Here is a 16444-nt window from a genome sequence, read left to right as displayed (position 1 = left end):
TTTTGTTACACATTTAACATCCCACACAGGATCACCAATCCCACCAAAGCAGCATTAATCTCTCTCACTCTGTCTTTAAGAAGCACATTAATCATTTTTGTTTAATTTACAACAAGCAGATAAGTCAGATAAGTGGACTGGATCTACATGATCTGTTTGTAGTTGCAGCACAGGAAAGTCAAACAAAAACCTTAAGCATCAAAATCAAAGCGTATACCTCACAATTTCAATATTTCTGTATGTTACAATATAAAAAGAAAGCTTGGCAAAATGCACAACACAAAGCAAATGTAGTAACAAGCAACAGCGATCTCGAGCAGTAATCAAAATAAATGACACAGCTCTCTTATGTAAGCAATATTGTTATGGTCATGTTGCAAAATTCCCTTTCAGTACACAGGTGCCTTTTCATAGCATTTACATATAAGTAAATTTTACATGATTTTTCACAGCAATCTGAACCTTGGTCATGGATGATTTGTAAATAATATTATTTGATTCACAGACAGTCTGCACAGTGGTACTTCCCATACTAGATGCCAAAAAAGAGGCACGAATGTAACACCATGTCTGACAATCCAAAGAATTGGACCTATTTTTGATCTAGGTAAGCCCATCGCAACTGCAGAAACTATACATCCTAATGCATTGCCCTTGAAGTTTCCATGACAACAGGTGATTTATTTATAGGCTCATAGATGTATAACAGGATAATAACCACTGGGGCCTTTATAAGCCTAGCCATGCAACCCAAATGTATCCCTCAAGTTACGGCACATTAGAGGCTATTTTAAGGAGTTTATGTTAGTTAGGGCATGATTTAACAGCTATCTCTGTCCATCAGAGACATAGGTGTCACACCAGGGTGAATTTCCAATTTCCCATTCACTGATCCTGACAGATCTTGATTGCAGTTAGGGAAGGGATCTGCTTCACTTGGATGGGAAACCCAAAGAATGGGGATTCTCAAACCTGTCCCTCCAACATGTCCAATTTAAGTCAGAAACAAAGTAGTTCTAGTGATGTTCACTTCACAGGTATGCAAAAGGTCCAGAAGAACAGGATCCAAGGATACCTTGTACACCAGACATAAATTACCTTTCAGCAGTCTGTAGGAAACAGAGGATACAGATAAGGCTTTGAGATGATCTGCATAATCATAGGCCATTGTGGTTGTATTCTTTTGTGATGAACATCTATGGATGTTCCAGCTGCTGCATGTGCCTGGTCAGGTACAATTACATCCCTGGACCTAAATGTCTTAACCTTACTTATAAGGTGATTGATTATGAATGATTTTTCTTACCACACTAGACACACGTTGGCTGAAAGCTAGGTTACTATCTACATGGGTTCCCAAATCCCTGACTACTGTCTACCTTTAGGGGTGTTTTATCAATGAGGTAGTTTTCCTGGGTGACTAACTTCCCAAAAGGTACTATTATGCATTTCTTGGCATTGAGTTTTAAGTACCTGCTGTAGCTGCACCAACACAGTCCCACCAATGGTGGTAAAGTCCAATCTCACATGTCAGAGTGACCACAATTCTTCATGGCCTACTTGAAGAATGGCTTTCAGGTAGGGAATAGTAGGGGGAATGTTTTGTGAAGCACCACATATGAAGTCATTACAGGACAGGCAAAAACTCTAGTGACATTACTCTCCTTATCTATCCAGCAAAACATTGCAGGGTTTGCCTGTAAGATTCTCCCACTAGATCTTAAAACAATGTCTTTCACCAAAGGAGAACAACAACTGTCGAGCCACACATTTACTTCAGAGTTTCTACAAGAGTGACACACATTCCTGCCTCCTAGAGGGGCAGATATAGATAGCATGAGAATGTTGCATTCCCTGCAAGAAAGTAAACTTAGGTTCACAGACTTCAAGTAAGCCAGCAATATAAGGACCACTGAAGGTGAGCTGAAAGTTTTGGTTTGTCACCCATTGTAGGGTTAGCTAACAATGCCACAGAAGAACCACTGAAGGTGAGCTGAAAGTTCTGGTATGTCATCCATTGTAGGGTTAGCTAACAATGCCACAGAAGAACCACTGAAGTTGAGCTGAAAGTTCCAGTATGTCATCCATTGTAGGGTTAGCTAACAATGCCACAGAAGAACCACTGACAGTGAGCTGAAAGTTCCAGTATATCATCCATTGTAGGGTTAGCTAACAATGCCACAGAAGAACCACTGAAGGTGTGCTTAGAGTTCAGAAGATGATGGTATTAGGTAGACTTAACTTAGGAGACAGAGGCACAACATTATCAGCTTTGATTACCGTAGAGAAGAGGGAAATGGGGGCTGTGGAGAAATGCAAGGAACACAGAAGAAAAGAAGGAATGAGGAGGTCTGGGATGTGATAATGCTTAGTTTGGCATAGTTAAAGGGGTTATGGAAGAGACTACTCCTGACAGGTTTAAGCAGCCACAGCAAGGTTCAAGACTTAATGTATACCAAATAAACACTGCACCATTTTTCACAAAGTACAGCCAACACGGCAACACTGAGACTCTGACATACGTGTTAATGAACTACTCGGAAGCAGATTCCTGCCAAGTTCTTCAGATCTTCTTGCCACTACCCAAACCTTGGACACTATTCCTTTTGGGACCTCTTTGGGTGTACACAGACACTTAAATGAGATGCGTTTCTGTTTTTTTTTTTTCAGCCTTCTCAAGATCATCATTATTTTTCAAATTTGTGCATCTAAACTTGTTTTGTGGATTAAGATCATATATATTTTAGTAAGGAGTACATCATGTGTCACACAGGACTCTGAAGGAGGTCTCTGATCAGTTCCTAGTTGTTGATCCTGATCAGTTTCTAATACATCGTGAGGATCACCAACATGAGGCATGATAACAGACCCTTTTCTGAATGTAGTAGCAACAGCTATGTTTAAAAACTTCAAGTTACACTAAATCTTATTTCTTTCTTCCTGTAGCTTTGTCAGCCCATCAACTAGCCCTGAAAATGGATGGTGCTGGAGAGTCGGGCCCATACCCGCCCATTGGCAGTGCTGGGAGCCAAGGGGCCTATGCTGTGATGAGTAGGAGGGTCGCGCAGTAGCACTGAAGCCCAGGGTGAGGGCCTGGGTGGAGCCGCTATGGGTGCAGATCTTGGCGGTAGTAGCAAATATTCAAATGAGATCTTTGAAGGCCGAAGAGGAGAAGGGTTCCATGTGAACAGCAGCTGAACATGTGTCAGTTGGTCCTGAGAGATAAATGAGCATCATTGGATGGATGGATGGATGGATGGACGGATAATGGTCTCCTTCTCCATCAGCTGACTGAAAGCAGATCGGGTTAGGATCCCCGAATACAGAGAGGCAGAGACGGGCACCTTGTGGCATCCAGTGTGGTGATGCAAATGATCTTGGAGAAGCCAGCGGGGGCCCCTGGGAGAGTTCTCTTTTCTTTGTAAAGGGCAGGGTGCCCTGGAATGGGTTCACCTTGAGAGAGGGGCCTGTGCTCTGGAAAGCATCAAGGTTCCAGTGGCGTCAGATGAGCTCTCGCTGGCCATTGAAAATTTGGGGGAAGAGGGTGTAAGCCTTGCACCGGATTGTACCCATATCCACAGCAGGTCTCCAAAGTGAACAGGCTATGGCATGTTAGAACAATGTAAGTAAGGGAAGTCACTAAGCCAGACCTATAACTTTGGGATAAGGATTGGCTCTAATAGCTGGATCAGTCAGGCTCAGATGTGAAGCAGGGCTGGATAAGGAGTCACCCCCTCTCCTCACTTCCCTGTCCCGGGGGGGATGGCGGTGGCGACTCTGGACATGCGCCCAGCTGTGGTGGTTGCAGGTCCCGACAGGCATCCCATATCATTCAGCAGCTGGCAGCTGACTTAAAACTGGTGCAGACTGGGGGAATCCTACTGTTTAATTAAAACAAAGCATCACAGAGGCCCAGGGATGGGTGTTGACATGATGCGATTTCCGCCCAGTGCTCTGAATGTCAAGGTGAAGAAATTCAATGAAGTACGAGTAAATGGTGGGAGTAACTATGACTCTCTTAAGGTAGCCAAATCCCTCGTCATCTAATTAGTGATGCGTATGAATGGATGAATGAGATTCCCACTCTCCCTACCTACTATCTAGTGAAACCACAGCCAAGGGAACGGGCTTGGCAGAATCAGCAGGGAAAGAAGACCCTGTTGAGCTTGACTCTAGTCTGGGACTGTGACATCCACTGTGAGGGATAGGCCTCCTTGAAATTGATTACATGTACAGATCTGCAATCGTGGGACTCCACATATTTGCTGACCTCACAAGACCCAAATGTAGTGAAAGTCTTGAAATATGAGGAGAATAAGTCTAAGATGACTTCCCTGCTTAGGCTAGCAGAAGCATATCAGCATCAAGCAGGAATGGAAGTCAAACCACAAGTGGATTAAAACCAGGCAGCAACTGAATGTGCCAAAAAACAAAATAAAGAATATAAGGTGAAAGACCAAATGAGAAGGCAAGAAATGTGGAAACTGCATAAATATAGTTGCAAGTACTGAAAACTTCTGGAAGAACCTCATGTTGATGAGGAATGAATGCAGGAATGAGTAAGGAGAGGCAAATTCAAGCCAAGAGATGAAAGGTTAATACTGGCAGCCCAAGATAGTGGGCTACATACACATCGGTTTAAAAAGTCCATTGAACATGTGGGAGAAACAGACAAATGTAGGTTTTGTAAAACAGAATTGGAAGTAGTTGCATACCTTATATATTGATATTGTGGTCCAAGAAAAGAAGACAAAAGTAGCATCTGATCATTGAAATCGCCACACACAGTGACTACATTGTCCTGTGTACAGAGAGACACAAAGTCATAAAATATCAGGATTTGCAAGCAGAAACAAGAGCAATGTGGAAGAAAGATACCCAGATAGAGACATATATATAAACATATATACACTGTGTGTGTGTGTGTGTGTGTGTGATATATATATATATATATATGTATGTGTGTGTGCCTGTGTGCACATGTGTATACATAGTGAAAGTAATAAACAGCACCAAAGTAGATGCGCATAGGTCTTAGACTGCTATTGTTAGAATTTTGCTGGATCAACAGCCGTCTTGGACTGGATTTTCTCAAACAGGTCGAGACACAATTACCGCCAACATGGACATTGTTGGCTATTTGGGAACAAGTGATCACCAAACCATCAGCCTGAACTTTATCTACTTTTATTCTGCCAGTGAAAAAGGGCTCTCACAATTGTCATCCACAGCACTTGATATCTGAGGAATTCTCATTAAGGAAAGAGCTTCACATTCCTTTCCTTAAACTAATCTCTGCATATGTCAGTAAACATTGCTCAGGCATTCACATACATCTAAAGAGGGTTTTAAGCACCTGCTTTCCCAAGTGTGGGGTACAGAACCCAACTCAATGAGTCCTCACTGTAACCTTTCAATTATGTACTGGCAGATAAAGTTTCTATGAGATTCAGACATCTGGAAATAAGTTTAATACTGCATAAGACAGTCTCAGATTGAAGAGATGCACTTATGAAACTGGGCCCCAATGCTATAACGCAGTACCTTTCTTTCATCCCTGATGAGCTACATTTGATTAAAATGCATCCATGCTCCTAGAACTTCTCAGAGGTCACAGAAACGCATGCTTTGATGGCACAGAACTTCTGGACATACTCTGTCCATTTCCTGACTGTCGATCTTTGTCGGGCAATACCCTTCACCCACTATGCATTCAAAGTACTGCAGTCAGATAATATCCCACAACCTGTACCCCCTTGCAATTAGTGCATCCACCGACTATTCCACATCATCTACTTTTCCCAATATTACAAGCAGAAAAAATATCTCGCATCCCCCTCCACTGTAATATTACAGCCAACAAATATTTCACACCTGCTACCTCTTCCTGGTGTAATAAGTAGCAAATATCCAATTACCCTCTTCCATTCCTAGTATTAGTCAGTAAATGCTGCACATTTCCTGTACTTCCTAATGTTCTAGCTAATAAATATTTTGCATCTCCTACCTTTCCTAATACTGCAGCCAGCAAATATCTTATCCCCTGCTACTTCCTACTATAATGTCTAGCAAATACCCACATCTCCTACCTTTCTTAGTACTGTAGCAAACGTATTTCATATCCTCTGCTGTTCCCTATTATTGGAGTCAGCAAATATCCCACATACCCTGCCATTCTTAGTCTTACATTCAGCAAATATACTACACCAACTTGCAATCTCTATTTTATAGTTAGGAAATACCTTGTATCTCCTACTCTTTGTAATACCGTAGTCAGTAAGTATTCCACATCCCCTACCCCTTCTAGTACTGTAAATATTCCACATCCGTTATCCAGCCTCGTACTATAGCCAGTCTGCATTACACATTCCTTCACCTTTCCTTTTGTCGTACCCAGCAAACATCCCACATTATCTTCCCCTTTAAAGTAATGCAGCCAGTATTCCACATTGTTTGCTCTTTCGTAATACAGTATCCAGAAAACATCCCACATGTTCTACCATTCCTTTTACTGTAGTCAGCCGATATCTCACACCCCCTGCTCTTTCTTAGTACTGTAGGTAGCAAGTATCTTAAATACATACCCTCTTCCTACTGCTGTATGATAGCCAGTATGTTATGTGGATCTGGTTCACCATTCATTTGTAATATTATAGCCATCCAATACCCCATACCCCCTTTGCAGGTACTGTAGTTAGATAATAGCCCACATACTCATTCCACCCCCTTCTAGCAATAGCCAATTTCCGACATCCCCTTGTTCCTCACTAGTACTGCAGTTCACCAATTTCCTAAGTCACATGTCTCTTCTTAGTGCTTTATTTCTTTCCTATGCATTTTTAATTCTCCTGTGATGATGAATTCTTCCACTAAAGAAAGGTTACTTGCACATCTGTTGATACACTTTTTCAGTGGCAGGAAACACTTTACTGTTTTATTTTTCAAGATTTTACCCTTTGTTTCTTGAAATGTGCTCCTTTGTTTTTGCTCATCACATATCCTTAAACATGTTAACTTTGATTTTACAATGTGGATACTTAAATATCTACATCCTTTCTGTTGAAGCTTTTACTTGTATATCAAGTTCCTTTAATATCTGCTTTAATGGCTTCTTATTTAATAGCCAGGGCTGATAAAATGTTAAAATTACAATTTCAAAGATTTGGTAAAAATGGCCATTAAGTTATGTAAACTTTGGATACAGCGACTCTAAATACTGTACATCTGAAGTCATTACATAAAATACATTGTTCAGGTCACATCTGTGCAAACCTCACATGATGGATTAAACAACCTGAGGTTGGATAATTAAACAAGAGCAGCAGTTACATCTTACCAAAAGGCCAACATTGACAGTAACTAAATCTTATTGTTTTACAGTATTTTTCTTTAACTATTGTGAAATGAGTGCCACTGTCACCTAACTGTGCTGCTGCATCTCCGAGCAAACACTGGACTTCCAAAAATGTGTATGGTGCTGTTTCTTTCTGTCCTCTCTTTGAAAACCATCAAGCTACACTATTCCTGATCAGGTCCAATCACTCCTCCTGACCCCTGATATCTTACCGTACCAGGAGAGGGAGGCAAGAACCTAGGTGTCTTGGCTGTATCCAAGCTAAGGCTAGGAAACATTTTATTATGCTCATAACAACCCTCTGTAATCAGAGAGCACAGAGCAATGACCACTATGCTGGAGCCAGTGTGAGTGGCTTTGCAATGAGCACTACACGCTGGAGCAAGTGTGAGTGGCTTTTTCCCCACATCCATGATTTCGGCTGGAGTGCTAGCACACTCCTTCGGATGCAGGATGGAGCTCATGTTTCCTAAACTCCTTAATGGAATTCTGGACACTTCTCCAGGTAGAGGTCTTACAGCGAGACTCTACCAACAGCCTTCACACAGGATGGGTGAGCGAATAGTCCCACCCCCGCTGCTTTCTGGGGCATACATTTTACCAAAGTCATACATCATGGGGCTGGCTCACATATGGGATATAGTGCTCTTCTAACAACAACTAATGCATAAATGAACAAGGCAGCATTACACTCAAAGGAAATCATAAAGAGATTAGCATATGCCTGAAAATACATGAGAATGAGAAGCAGATACACTACAATAACCCACTGTTGTACCTGCTTTTCAGCTTTTGGGCTCCAGCAGATATATTCTACTTGTGTCAACCCACAGGGGATTGACGACCAAAATCTTTCTTATTCATAAACTAAATATTTTCCCATACAAAATCTAGGACCCCATTCTATGAGTCGTAGCAATTCTAGCAATAAAACGTGATTCAAACAAAAAACACAAAGTTCAGAGAACTCACTATTATACCTTTAAGGTATCTCTGGAAGAGGGGTTATCCCCGACATCCCTGTTAATTATGCATACTAACTGTAAATCTGCTGTACCCTAAAGTAAGGGAGCACACGGAGATTCTGCAGCACCAAAGTTAGTATCTAGTCTAGGATAACAGTTGCAATCTTTGAAATTTCAATAGGCACCCTATATGACACCTCCTCAATAGATGCCAACTGATTACCCACTGAATTCTAAATATTATCTCTGGCAGTTGTGGAAATTCAGGGCAAGCAAATTAAAAATATCAAAATAAATTACAATAAGTATGACAGCAAATTAATTGCTTTGTTCCTGGGGGCCTGCGCTTAGCAAAAATAGAGTTTGTAATGCTGGTGATATTGGTTACTCATATAATAATGCAGTCTGGATATTACTGGGAGACAGGGGGACGGTCAACGTTCTCCAACTATGTATGGATAGAAGAAATTAAGGATACATATCTACATTTTCCCATAAAACCTGAATTATAGTACAACATTACCATTGCTTTCTGTGCTGTGAAACTAACAGTGCGGTCGAACACTGTCAGCCTTTTGGGATGGTTTTATTCTGGAGCTAGCCAGCGAAGACACTGTACCCTTTGAGGTGCTGCACTTCAAATTGCTTCCACCTTACTTGGTTCCTTGCAAGTAAGGGAATCTCTGGACCAACTAAAAGGAAAGAGGACAAAGCTCTCCAGCCCTTGCAAGAAAATAATCTCTGCAGCGGGTCTTCTACAAGCCGGACTTTCCTGCAGAATACTGCAGGGTCTCTTATAATCTGCGCAGCGAGGTCTTCTACAAAACGGACTTTCCTGCAGAACACTGCAGGTCTCTTGTGCTTTAGAACTTGGTTTCCCTGATCACTTCTAGCCAACATTTCTAAAAACAATGTCTCCCTACACATAAATAACCAAACAACTAATTTATCTGTTAGAAGCATTATGCACAAGTTAAACGAGCGTGTATAAAACTCATCTTGTTTTCAAAAGCTCACCATAAGCAGTTTTGTAACACATTAATATGAAAGAACAGTCACATATAAAATAGATTAACCACAGTAAATCAGTATGTATTTTTATAGAATCATAGGTAAGTACTAGGCTAGCTGCCCTTGCGGGCCATTTTAAGCCTATCTAGTTTCAATTTTCTTTGCTCAAAATAACCTATCCTATTTGGTTATATATCGGCCCTACCCATCCCCATCCCATGGTCAATAAGTATACATTATGCCTAATGAGAATAACTTAGATCATCCTGCAGATACTCTGACGGGAACCCATGCAAGGGTTAAGGCATTTAGGAACCGTCTCAGTCCGTTAGTAGTTTATGAGGCAGTCCTGGGGTAAATTTTCTGTTTCCCATCCATAGGTCCAAGTTGTGCTTGAGTATGGACAGGGATGAACTTGGTTTTATGTGGATGGGGAGTCTGTTCCACAGCAGTGATATCCTCTGTGAGATAGACCTGTCATGACAAACCATTCTGTTGATGTTGCAGAAGAGGTTTAGATCCCTAGCCTGAATATTTCTGATGCCTTTTTTCTTGGTGATATGCAGTAAATCCATCAGTCAGTGAGTTGGAGGTTGCCTTGTATACCAGACATAGGTCACCTCTTAGTCTGTAGGATACAAAGTATAGCGATAGGCTTCTAGTCAGTCCATCTAGGACATGTTGTGTAGGATGGTATCATTTTAGTATTTATAGGCTTAAATGCTGCCAGTCCATTTTGTCCAAATGCTAACTACACCATGTATCAGCAGCTTTCATTTCACATATCTAAAGTGTTGTAATTGTTATGCAAAGAATGGTAGCCATTTTATTCTTCAGAAACAAAACGGAGGTAAAATATTTAGAAAATACTCATGTTTTGATATAATTAAAAGAACAGAGCTACCAAACATATTCAGGTGATTCTTGGAATTTACGTTCCAAATATGTGTCAACATACACGAGTCTACCTGTTTTAATGTTCATTAAAATAATTTCTCTAATATTTTTTTCCACAAACTTTCCTAAAAAGAAGGCTATCAGAAGCAGTCCTGTGTGTGAAAAAATAAGAATATGATTGGAGTTTACTGAAGAAAAGTTATTTACTAGAGCTGGTGACAAATAACTGCCCAAACCTAGGTGGGTAGGGTGCAATGATACAGTGACCATGTATGTAAATGTTACTGTGAATGTAAAAAAAAAAAAAAAAATCCCACAGCATTTACACAAGCAACTATAAACATGATAAGAAGAATTTGCGTAACAGTCTACATCATTATATTTATAGTGACAAATCTCCCTGTACTGCCACATACAAGAGACTTTACCCCCTGTACCAAACTCCTCATAATCGGCTCTGCTTTTCTTGCCCTATAGGGTAAAGGAGAGTTCCAACTGCAAAAACCATTTCTGGTATGTGGGTTTTATTCAACCATATATGTATTTGATGCTCCCAACAGAACATGACAACCCCTTTATACACAGCAGAGAGTCATTGTCCCAGATGACCTGATATTGCTGATGATAAAGGCCAAACTTAATGGGAAGCCAAAAATGCTCTTAAATGTCATCGGGGTTGCCTTCGGATTGCCTTTCAAATACATAATTAAATATGTTTTGCATTACGCAATAAAAAGAGCAGGCTATTAACAAGAAAACCTACAAAATGCTGCTGCTGTCTTACACCTGTGATAAAGCCAGGTTTAGGCCTTCTACTTTAGATGTTACAAGCTCTTAAATTAATATTAGTCTTAATTGCAGTGCTTACCAAGAGACCGGTAAAATGAATTATAGCACCGAAAATGTTATAACCCAAATGAAGTTTATATTCGTAGTCACTGGAATTAGAAAACAAAATTAAAACTCTAAGTACTTTACAATTTCAAATGAAAAATGGTCTGCCTGGTTAAATAAATTTAAATACCAACATTTCTCCACTGCTGTATATTAAGTATATCTGGAAGTGCAGTGGACTCGTGTTGAGTTTTTAAACAGCTTAGAGAACAGAGCAACCTCTATAATGCAAAAATAGTGTTGTGTAACTATGTGTACAAGCTTCTGCAAACACTCTGCAATATTTATAATTACTTTTAAAACAAAGTATATGTTGCTCCACTTCTAAATCAAATTTACTGCCCCTGTACTCGTATACCACCCTCATCCTGGTTCCTGATATTACTAGACATTTATTTATTCTTGTTCGGATTAAGAGAATACATATTAAGCATATCCTAGGAACTCACACATTTAAGACATAATAAATACATCCTACAACAAAAGTAGCTTGCATTCTAAACTAAGAAATAGAAAATGTACATATGTCTTGAGAAAGTTCTACTCACATAGATGGACTGCAAACACTGTACTGATGTTTTGACGTACATCTTTATGGACAACACAGATATGGCATTTTTGTTTTTTTATGAAAGGAAATTATCTTGACCCATGACCTCACTTAATTCATGGAGATGTCTACGCCTATAATCCTGCTCTGTATATTATAACAGTACACCTGTTTGGAAAGGGCTTCACATATAACAACACGCAGTTCTTTGCTTTCACATTCTGCATCAAACACAGGACAACTGGTCAAACGCTGCAATACTCACTGTTCTCTGAAAGTTCAACTACGTAGTGAAGAATGGGGCTATTGCCATCAAAGGGACGAACCCAGACCAGATTGACAGAGCGACTGTCCAAAGAGTTCAAGCCTGCCTGCAGATTCAGCGGAGCATGAGGAAGCTCACTAAAAAAAAAAACAAAAAAAAGCACATGTAACACTGTGTGTAAAACAGTACAAGTACACATGTAATGTGTGTAACAGTACAAGTACACATGTAACACTGTGTGTAATACAGCAGAAGTACACATGTAATGTGTGTAACAGTACAAGTACACATGTAACGCTGTGTGTAATACAGAAGTACACATGTAACGTGTGTAACAGTACAAGTACACATGTAATGTGTGTACTACAGTAGAAGTACACATGTAACGTGTGCAATACAGTAGTACACATGTAACGTGTGTAACACAGTACAAGTACACATGTAATGCTGTGTGTAATACAGTACAAGTACACATGTAACGTGTGTAACACAGTATAAGTACACATGTAACGTGTGTAACACAGTGCAAGTACACATGTAACGCTGTGTGTAATACAGTAGTACACATGTAACATGTGTAATACAGTGCAAGTACACATGTAATGCTGTGTGTAATATAGTACAAGTACACATGTAACGTGTGTAACAGTACAAGTACACATGTAATGTTGTGTGCAATACAGTAGAAGTACACATGTAATGTTGTGTGCAATACAGTACAAGTACACATGTAACGTGTGTAATAGTACAAGTACACATGTAACGTGTGTAACACAGTGCAAGTACACATGTAATGTTGTGTGTAATACAGTACAAGTACACATGTAATGTTGTGTGTAATACAGTAGAAGTACACATGTAATGTGTGTAACACAGTACAAGTACACATGTAACGCTGTGTGTAATACAGTAGAACTACACATGCAATGTGTGCAATACAGTAGTACATATGTAACGTGTGTAATACAGACGTACACATGTAACATTTTGTGTAATACAGAAGTGATGCAGTGCAGAGATTAAAAAAACATAAAAAGTACTTAACACTTCTGACACATTCTTATTCTAGTTCGCTGCGATGATTTAGTTTTGTACAACATAATACTTGTTTTTATATAAAAATAACCTCAGCAGCAGAGTGAAATGCAGCTTACACTACAAATCATAACTAACATCTGATAAGTGGTACATCTGAGGTTGGACATCACTTGACCTGGACAGAAAACAACATTGTATCCGATTTGCAGATACTCATTAGTGTAGGAAACATACTACAAAAAGGGACCTTATGCTGGCACACTTCTTTCAGGCATTGCATGTGCTCACCCAACAAGTATGAAAGACAAGGATCAGTTCCCCCAGCCTGCAGATTAATGCTAATATGAAAAATATCAAAAACCCCTGCAGGAATTTGCACTTTGTGATCAATGAGGGGTATTGAAATGGTTAGAAAATAATGCAAAGCAAAACTTACCATAGCAACCTAACGACAAGCCATATCTGTGCAGCCAGGAAGTAACACACACACACACACACACACACACACACACACACACACACACACACACACACACACACACACACACACACACACACACCGACACAGACACACACACAGACAGACACACACAGACACACACACACAGACTGACACAGACACACAGACAGACACACACAGACAGACACACACAGACACAGACACACAGACACAGACACACACACACAGACACACACACACACAGACACACACACACACAGACACACACAGACACACACACACAGACACACACAGACACACACACAGACGCACACAATATTTTGACAAAAGTATATACTGTTTTCACCTAAGCTACCTAGATTTTGTAGCTTGCCTCCCAAGAGTACCTACCTCCTCCCATTGTACCATCTCTTCTACGTGTCCTAAATCTCTGTGCTTTTTTCACTACTAATTCAGGCAGCTCATTGCATTACCCTTCCTGTGAAGTAATATTTCCTTATGTCTAGACTAGACAAGAATGCTTGCTTCCAGCTACAGGCTATGCCCTCTTCCCAATCCTCATATTCTCCCTACAGTTCAGGCTTCTCACTGAAACCAGTGATTAATGCGAGAACACATCACATCATATTCCCTTATCTTTCTCCTGGTTGCCACTGGTGAATACAGCCCCGGCCTTTTCTCATATGCCATTTCTTTCATTGGTTGTTGTCTTCTATCCACACTCTTCATGTTTAGTTTCCCTCTCTCTCTCTAGTTTCCAGAAATCTGGTCTTACCAGTAACATAATGTGGCAAGAACCCCTACCTTGTCCTGTGAGTCCAGACTTCTCACTTGCAGCTTAACATTTCTCTGGCTGTGGTTGTGGCCTTCTCACTCTGTTCATGATGGCCCACTGCGATTGAGATTAATAAACATTTGGCATTTTTTTATTCAGTGCCTTGCAACTGTATGTCTACTTTAGGATGTTACTACTTAGGCTTAGTACTTTGCAGGTCTTAGTAAATTAATCTTGGTTGCCATCTATGTCAGCATAAGATTCCAGTCAGGCACCTTTCTCAAAATGGCTTCCTCAACTACTCATCCTCGCCTGATTTCATCCATAAAAAGTAATCCTGTTCTTTTATGCTCAGTATTATACGTTGTTCAAATGTCTAACCCACACGCCACGCTGCTGATTACTGGACATCATCTCCTGATACTGCCCTTTGTGTTGCCCCCTTAGGCAGTTTCTAAGGCATAACAAGTACTTTCTTCCTACCCACAACCACTCAACATCTAAGAAATTCCAATGTGGAACTAAACCAAAGTCTTTGCTACAGGCCAGACAGACCACATACAGCAGATTTCCTTTATCTATTTATTCTATTTTTTAATTTATTTATTTACCATTTGTTTACTGGGAAAGTCCGATTGTGTCAGAACCCATTTTCAGTGGAGGCCTAGGGAGAAGCGCTCCAGTTGTAGTCCTAAAACTAGATCATGACTTAATTCCCATAAACTCAACATAATTCTTTATAATACAAGGAGAGTTTTAGCTGCCTCAAACCATTGCTAGTTAAAATAAAGTACAGGGTTGCAAAGTGTAAGATATCTTTAAAAGCTGTAATACTCTTCATACTATGACAGACCATGGCCAGAAGCAGAGTACATCTCACAGCAGCTCACATTACTAAAAGCTGTTAAACATTTTATCCTGCCACATTTTTTGTGGCAAAACAAATTGTGTTACCTCTTTCAAAGATGTAAGGTTTCCAAAACAGGACCTTGGTGGCTCTTTCTGTCTGACAATGCAAGGTTTGCTAACAACATTGTGGTTAATATTCAAGCACCTCAGCAAAACATGCTTATTTATAAAATCTGCTAGAACAGAGTTATTTTTTCTCTCAGTTTTTGTGCACAGTCAGTGCACTCTCTGTACTGCATGTCTGAATTCTTCCATCTCTATCAATACATTTATCATCCTGAAGGTCACAGGCAGTCAGTGTCTATTGCGGCAACAAAGGGGCATAACACAGTAAATCAATCCCAGGTAGGATAATTGTCCATGAGCAGGACAGATGCAGTCATGCCAAACACATGCTCATGCACACCCCCGCTTCTTCCAAGGGTAATTTGTAGCACCACCAATCCAGATGTGTGCACACCATTTGTTAATATGAGGAAATCAGATCCCATGGCAAAAACACATGCAGACATTGGGAGAACAAGCAAATGTCTGAAATACAGCATCGCAGCCAGGTACTAAACCAGAGAACCAAATGGGTGAGGCAGAACACTAAATATTGCACAACTGAATGGTTCTGTGTTTACTATAATCTTCCCTCATCCCAATGTAATGTTTATAAATCTCTCTTTTTAAGTGATTTTATGCCATTCTTCAAAATTCATCCAACCACAAATTTGAGATATAGGTTTAAGACACATTCTTACCTCTTGTTCAAGAGATGCACTGTCACAATTAAAAGCTATTTGTACTACTGAATCCCTGCGCCATTTACTATGACAGCAAGAACATGTTTTTTTGTGATAAAATTTCTGAGAAATCGATATGAGCTGTCCTAATCAAGACATAAGTGATTGGTATGATCATTTCACTTTTCCGTTTTTTCTTAAAAAAAGATTAAAATCCTCAGTGAAAGACTTGTTACAATATACAACACATTATTTGAAAGTAATCAATATATCACTTCACAAAATTACATGCAATCATGCATTCTTACTTAAAAAAATGTAAAGATGCAGATAAATTGACCCTAGAAACCAATAACATACAATATAATTCTGAATCCTGTTACATTGGAAATGTATTTTGCTACATAATGTTACACTTAATAAATGTTTTGGCAGCAGGGGAAGAACAACGTAAACACATCATAACAGAAATAATCACTGTTATGTAATGTGTTTTTTATTTCTTTTCATCCAACAAAAGTTAGTCATTGAGATTTCAAATCAAATTCACAAAAATGAGGAAAAGAAAACTGACCTATAAATAAACATTAAAACAGCA

General features: G+C 39.8%; 1 protein-coding gene across 1 annotated transcript in view; it reads right to left on the bottom strand.

The window, feature by feature from the left end:
* SDK1 (sidekick cell adhesion molecule 1) overlaps positions 1 to 16444 on the bottom strand; it is a 2805673-nt gene that overhangs the window by 1068514 nt on the left and 1720715 nt on the right. Inside the window, exon 13 of the mRNA XM_044089098.1 lies at positions 11937 to 12073. Within this exon, the coding sequence (XP_043945033.1) occupies positions 11937 to 12073 (137 nt within the window). The remainder of the gene's footprint in view (positions 1 to 11936; positions 12074 to 16444) is intronic.

The sequence above is a fragment of the Protopterus annectens genome, chromosome 12.part0 (assembly GCF_019279795.1).
Source record: "Protopterus annectens isolate FY-2018-M chromosome 12.part0, PAN1.0, whole genome shotgun sequence".
Lineage (NCBI taxonomy): Eukaryota > Metazoa > Chordata > Ceratodontiformes > Protopteridae > Protopterus > Protopterus annectens.
Note: the sequence above shows the minus strand (reverse complement) of the source record. Positions and strands in the feature narration are given on the sequence as shown.